The sequence below is a fragment of the Lolium perenne genome, chromosome 6 (assembly GCF_019359855.2).
Source record: "Lolium perenne isolate Kyuss_39 chromosome 6, Kyuss_2.0, whole genome shotgun sequence".
In the NCBI taxonomy this organism is placed as follows: Eukaryota; Viridiplantae; Streptophyta; class Magnoliopsida; order Poales; family Poaceae; genus Lolium; species Lolium perenne.
Genome location: NC_067249.2, coordinates 133,795,839 through 133,802,032, shown reverse-complemented (window position 1 = coordinate 133,802,032; position 6,194 = coordinate 133,795,839). Strand labels below are relative to the sequence as shown.

The window sequence follows — 6,194 nt, the reverse complement described above, 5'->3', positions numbered from 1 at the left end:
AGCGTACACGCGTATAACTGAATTAAAATACAATGATATATTAGTGATACTAAACATGGTACAGGCGGGAAGCAATTCAGATAAGTTGGTCAAGCGACTGGTGTCCTAACAATGGTAAGCGAATCCATCGAATGGATGGGAGGTTATCCACATCGGTGGATAAGATATGCCATGTGGCGGCACCGTAGTGGGGGAAATCAGCCACTTGGCTGGAGATAATCCGCCAATCTAAGCTCTCCATCCTGAACTCGCCTTACACGGTTACACCTCATCCTCGCCATCTACTTACGCACTTTTGCTGGCCGGAGCCACACGACCACAAGGAGCTAGCTAGCAACGACAAACAACGCTAGAGCTGGCCTGAGCTCGCCGTCGCGATGGCAAGCACCAACATGGCGTCTGCCACCTCCAGATTCATGCTAGCCGCGGGCATGCCCAACGGCGGCAGCGGCAGCAGCAGCAGCAACCGCATCAGCTTCGTCTCGTCCAAGCGGCTCGGCAGGAGGCTCGTCGTCCGCGCCGAGGAGGAGCCGGCAGCGCCACCAGCACCCACTCCAGCGGACACGGAGAAGTCAGAAGGCGCCGTGGCCACAAAGGCGCCCGCCAAGGCCAAGCCACCGCCGATTGGACCCAAGAGGGGAACCAAGGTACTCCTAAGTTAACATGCATGGAACATGCTTGCGCTTGCACCGTTACTCGGCTACCTTCTTTATCTAACTTGGCTCAACTTTTGCATTCTTCTTCTATATATGATGATCAGGTTAAGATTCTGAGGAGGGAGTCCTATTGGTACAACGGGACTGGATCCGTTGTCACGGTTGATCAGGTAACTAAGGAATGTCCTAATTATTGTTGCAGTAAAATAGCTCTGTGCGTATTCTTGCTTTTCTTCTTTGTTTAGGTGGTTTATTTTTGCTGCTACTTTGAGTAGTCCGTGAGATGTAAATACTACTGAACCTTGAAATAATACGGAGGTCGTATACATCGCTCTGATGCAGATGCTTGAACGATGCTCCCATCTATTTCAAAAGTAAAATGCCTCTGTGAATTGGATCACCAATTAATAATGGTATATATGGTGTGCAGGACCCCAACACCCGTTACCCGGTGGTTGTGCGCTTCGCCAAGGTGAATTACGCCGGCGTGTCGACGAACAACTACGCCCTGGACGAGATCAAGGAGGTTGTTTAAACGTGCTCCATCCCAGTGATTGCATTGGTAGCTCGCGTGTCAAGTGACGACGTGATCTTGTGTGTAATAGTGTAACCTCTATGATTATATGTATTTGCGTGCTTCCACATGGACCTAATAATCTCCCCCCTTGCTCAACATGATTGTATTTTTTCCACTTTTGTACATGCACATCATTTGCAGCTGCTTGATTTAATTTGGTACTCAGGATCTGTTCGTCTTACCCCGATACAGTCCATGGATGCCTGCAGCATTTTTTTGGCTTTTGCTTTTCTGGCTAAATATCATATTTCGTACCGTTAACGTTTCGGTAGCAAAAAATGTACCATTAACGTTTCGGTAGCCGTTAACATCTCTGAACGTGAAATGATACTACTAGCAAGTAATGGCCCGCTGCGCACTCAAGTCAAAGAATGAAGCACATTGCATGTTATCATGTACCAATGAGGGGAGTCCACAGTCGGATCAGGAAGTGTGCTCAGACATGAAAACATCATGATATTGAGACTGTTAAAAGATCTTATTACAGAAACAGAACACAGTGAACCATCGACTGTTAAACAAGAGCAGGACACATACGGGAATTATGACACACAACACATAGTAGACTACTATGCCAGGGGGAGTGCAGTTATTTTTCCCTCTAGTGCTATCTCCGGAAGCAAGGATGATGTTGTCCATGTATTTGTCCATGGATTGATGGATTGAATGTCTGCTTCTTTGCGTGTCGATGGCTTGCCTTGTTCGCCACTCGATCTAACATCAGATCAGTCACGGTCTTCTTTGCAGATCTTTCTTTGCTGACAAAAAAAAGATAAAACAGTACGGTTTCAAAAGAACAGATGCAAGCGTTATGTACAAAGACCTCGGTAGACAAAAGCTGATATACATTGACCTAATCATTGTTTTCATTCAACTAATAATTAACAAACACCCAAGCAGGCCACACATTCGACTTCAACATAGCTTCCTGGAAACAAACCATTGTTTTTTTCAGAATGGATTATATCTGAAAGGAAAAACCATAAGAGGTCTGGGAATTTCCAAGGCACCAGGGTTTATAAACTTCCTAAGAATCATTTTTCGGTGCCCCTTCCAGTTTGCATGCCCCTAACATTGAGTGCTTAATTGGTAGCTCGCATTCATGCATAAGCTTTGTGAACATATGAAAAATAGAGAATTTTATGTGCGACTTAGCCAATGCTGCACAACCAGGGGAGTTGGTGGTCCGAGGAAGCCAAACACTTCACAAGTTGGCGTATGATGTTAAGTTTTACGTGATATAACAACGGTGAAAAGATATGCCTGACTAGTATTTGTGCTTGTATATTCCCTAAATATTGTTTCTTGTGAAAGCCAGTAATCCCAACGTTGTTAGCATTTAGTACTTCAAGCCAGGGCAATAAGCAATACTAAATTCATAAACCTTCCTCGGATTCGAATGTAAATATTACTACCATGAGTGAAAAAATTATATAACTATACTAAGCAGAGCTCCTTTGTAGGGCAGAGGAAGACAAAAATATAATCTATACCTAATAATAAAGGGAGAAGCGTTTCCGTGGTTTGGTCCGTGCGTTTTGTCGTCCGTCGTGCGTTTCTTATGTTGTCGCTTCGTTCGTACGTCGGCCGCTCTGTTCCGTTTGTATCATGATCGGAAGCTGGGCTCGCTACGTTTCAATCCGGAAGCCTGGCTCGATATGTTTCATTCAATAATACTACTCGAGGTCTCCAGGTCGACGTCCACGTACTCTTACCTAATCTAGGCGCTCATATATATACACAACCCAACTAAAGCCCCGAGGTAATATCAACCAACCCGATCAGCAATATATAGCTCTTCACCGGCGAGTAGCGTGATGGTTTTGTCTCCCGTATGAAAAAAAAGACTGCCGGTCGATCACGTGTTGGCTTTGATAGCTGGCGCCTTTCCTAGCTCTCACCCCTGCATATACACGTGAGGTCGAGGAATACGTGAGATCAAAAACGAGATCAATCGAAGAAGCGACGGCCAGGAATTTCGAACGCTGCGAGTTCGTCCACATGATATTGGTGAACCGCGCGGCTGCCAGGTCTCGGACAGGGACCTTCCCACCTTCGCCAGCCTGCTCCCCGCCAGTTCTCACCGTCGCCCAACCACTTGGCCGCTTAGGTTTTCTCTTTCCTCACGACCACGTACGGGGAGGTGCGGGCACCGCCGTGGGTTCCACTACACTGACCAGCCGGCCGGGCTCGTCACCAACCAGGGCGAGGCTGTGGGGGACGCCGCGCTCCGGGGGAGGTGCTACAAGCGGGAGGGGAGCGCGAGCAGAATCGCCCGCGAACTGGGAAAGCCCTCCCATGGCGGGAGACCACACGAGGAAGTCGCGAGGCCGTAGGAGGACTATGGCCGCCGCAGCCGGCACCAGTGGAGCAGGCTGGAGCTTGTGTCGTTGATCCGTTCTTCGCCGCGATGCCTACCCTCGCCTTGTCGTCGATTCGTTATTCATCTCGCCGCCGAACACTGGCGAGGACTATGGCCGCGGCTGCCGGCGCCCCGTTGGAGCAGGCAGGAGTAGAACACATACGACGAAGGTTGTGGCTGTCTCTTGCGAGCGTGAGCAGCGAAACATAAGGTTGGGCATGCTGGGATTGCTGGTGATCTCTATGGAAGAATTTTCAAGCCATGAACTGATCTGGTATGGTCGAGAAGGCCATTGTTTAAGAAAAATCCTAGCAGCACCGAAGTTATGGAAGCTCCAGCTGTGCAAAGCGATGATATGTTTGAGTACATAAAGCTCTTCTTTGCATACAGCTAGACGCTGGCTCGAGCTCCTCCTCGGAGGCCCAACGCGCTGCAGGTCGAAGTTGCTGACTACACAAGGAGGAAAAAGGGACATAATTGTGCGTGGAAAATTAGGTTCTGATGTCGCAACTTCTACTCGAGTCTTTTCTTCTGTTGGTACAAATTGATTTTCCTCTCCTTGTGTTTCTAGCTCTCTCAACGTTGCCAAAAAAATCGTAACTTTTTCTGGCAAATCAATGTAGAAATCCACGGTTATGTACAAAACTCATGTTGTTATCCATGTTTTAAAACTAATTCTCCGATTATTTTCTTATAGTGCTTGGGTAGCTAGAGTTATATTATAAAATTATCCCTACTTTCATATGTGAATATGTGATTCACCTGAGCAGAAGGATTAATCTGGCATTATATTGACAACAAATTACATAACATATAGCTGGCAATGCCTGAAAAGAAATTTTAACATAGCTTCTGATAAGTACTTTTGTCAAATTATTAGCATTTCGTTTGCAAGTCTGTTCTCTACATTACCATGTACACACATATACGTCGTGCCTTTTTTTGTGGTTGCCTTTGCTAATCCCTCTGTGCAGAACATTCAGTCTATGCCTAAAGTTTTAAGTTGCACTTTGTTTTTGGCAACTCCGGCAACTCTCTTTTAATTAGTAGCTCCACATCCAGTTTGTCAGCGTTATCTGTTATCAGCCAACTTTACATTGGTTGCAATCTGTTCATTTTTTCTTGTCTCAAGAAGAAGCTAAATGATCTTTCCATGTTTGTTTCTTTCCCTTTTTTGTTCTGGGTTTTAGATTTTCCAAGGGACATTATATTTGGTCATAAAATAGTGAAAGTATATTAAATAACTTTGAGCATGGAGGAGCCAGATGGGAGCGAGGGGATGCCACTAAAATCATACTCGTCTTAATCTTGACACATATTCCTCAATCACTGAGCACTATGCATCATCTTGCACTTAATATTTTGAGGGTGATATTGTTGAATGAATTAATTGTTTCTATGCTAAACATAGAGCCGATAGACAGAGCAAAAAAGTAGATACTAGAAGAAGTGTTCCGTTTATTAATATTAGCTATTGACTTTTGTCGAGATTGTTGTGTAGTGGGGCACGTAAGAGAACTGAAATTTGTTAAGCCACATATTTCTAAAACAATGCTAAAACTAAATTTCAAACCTAAATGGTCGATTTTTATTTTAAACCCGTTGCAACGCACGGGCACTTTTGCTATCCTAAATAAAATATGCAAATACATTCCCGTGTGTTTTCTTTCCAGCATCAATGACCCATACCTATGCTTATGTAGTCCCAACGCAGAAATGACTTCTACCAATTTTCTCTTTTAGCTCCATGTACTGTAGAGAATACATTACAACAATGCAACAATGCTTTAAGCTCTTGGTGCTTCTGATAGGACATTATCTAGTTTATCAACATCATGAGTTGGAACTGAAGCAAGAAATTTACTGATTAAACATGATTCAGAGATAGAAACCTGTCATACTTCTCAACCCTCCTGTGACGTTATTGATAGAAAATGAAACTGTGGGAGCTCGCCTTCCCGAGGCGACCCAACCCGCCACCCCGTGCTTCTTTTGCCGAGTGCTGGGACGGCCTCCCCGGGGATTCCTCCAGCTCGGGCCAAAAACTCTCACAATTTCGAAAGGCACTAACTCACCTAGACGGGCACGCACTCGATTTGCCTCGCCAGGCTGATGGTGGCACGGTCAGAGATGATCTCAACCTCCCTGGGAAGGTACATGGCAGTATTGTCCTATACTTTCATAAAATAATACATTGCATCAACTGGGAAATGAAACAGAATATGACCCCTCCAAAGAAGATACAAAACATGACATTGCATTTATATTGACCAACACTTAATGGCAATATCAACAGTGTCACACCTTCAACAGCAAGTTAAGGTCTTAAGGCTAACTCCTTTGTTTCCACATATATATGAACAACAGTGCAAAGGCTTATGTTAAGTTCAAGACATACATTTTGGGATCCACGATTAATTCATCAAACAATATGAAACGACAACAGAAATAGTACAGGAAAAACCATTGAGCCACTTCGAACATAAACATAAAGATTGATTCGAGGATTACATTACCAATTATTGAGCTCATGTTTTGCTACTCATGTCCATTTAACTGCGCCCAAATAGAACTTCCAACCTGCATGAGAATGAGCCAG

General features: G+C 44.8%; 2 protein-coding genes across 8 annotated transcripts in view; one reads left to right on the top strand and one right to left on the bottom strand.

The window, feature by feature from the left end:
* Positions 1-266: 266 nt before the first annotated feature.
* Positions 267-1,398, top strand: LOC127334488 (photosystem I reaction center subunit IV, chloroplastic). The gene is made up of 3 exons (XM_051360951.2): positions 267-647; positions 761-826; positions 1,087-1,398. The coding sequence occupies exons 1-3, from the start codon at positions 378-380 to the stop codon at positions 1,189-1,191; spliced, it is 441 nt and encodes a 146-aa protein (XP_051216911.1). The 5' UTR covers positions 267-377; the 3' UTR covers positions 1,192-1,398.
* A 263-nt stretch (positions 1,399-1,661) lies between these two features.
* LOC127334487 (uncharacterized) overlaps positions 1,662-6,194 on the bottom strand; it is a 54,963-nt gene continuing 50,430 nt past the window's right edge. For 4 of the 7 annotated variants that reach the window (XR_011747265.1, XR_011747267.1, XR_011747266.1 and 1 more), the window contains exons 5-7: positions 5,488-6,175; positions 5,285-5,347; positions 1,662-1,991 (exon numbers count right to left, since the gene is read on the bottom strand). Coding sequence is in view for 2 of the 7 variants with exons in the window: in XM_051360947.2 (XP_051216907.2) it covers positions 6,138-6,175 (38 nt within the window). In the remaining 5 variants the exon portion in view is untranslated. The remainder of the gene's footprint in view (positions 1,992-5,284; positions 5,348-5,487; positions 6,176-6,194) is intronic. The other 3 variants (XR_011747269.1, XM_051360949.2, XR_011747268.1) reach the window with 2 other exon arrangements.

Coding starts and splice junctions, on each gene's coding strand:
- LOC127334488 (XM_051360951.2), top strand. CDS start 378: ATGGCAAGCACCAACATGGCGTCTGCCACCTCCAGATTCATGCTAGCC. Junction 648..760: donor GACCCAAGAGGGGAACCAAG/GTACTCCTAAGT, acceptor TATGATGATCAG/GTTAAGATTCTGAGGAGGGA. Junction 827..1,086: donor CCGTTGTCACGGTTGATCAG/GTAACTAAGGAA, acceptor TATGGTGTGCAG/GACCCCAACACCCGTTACCC.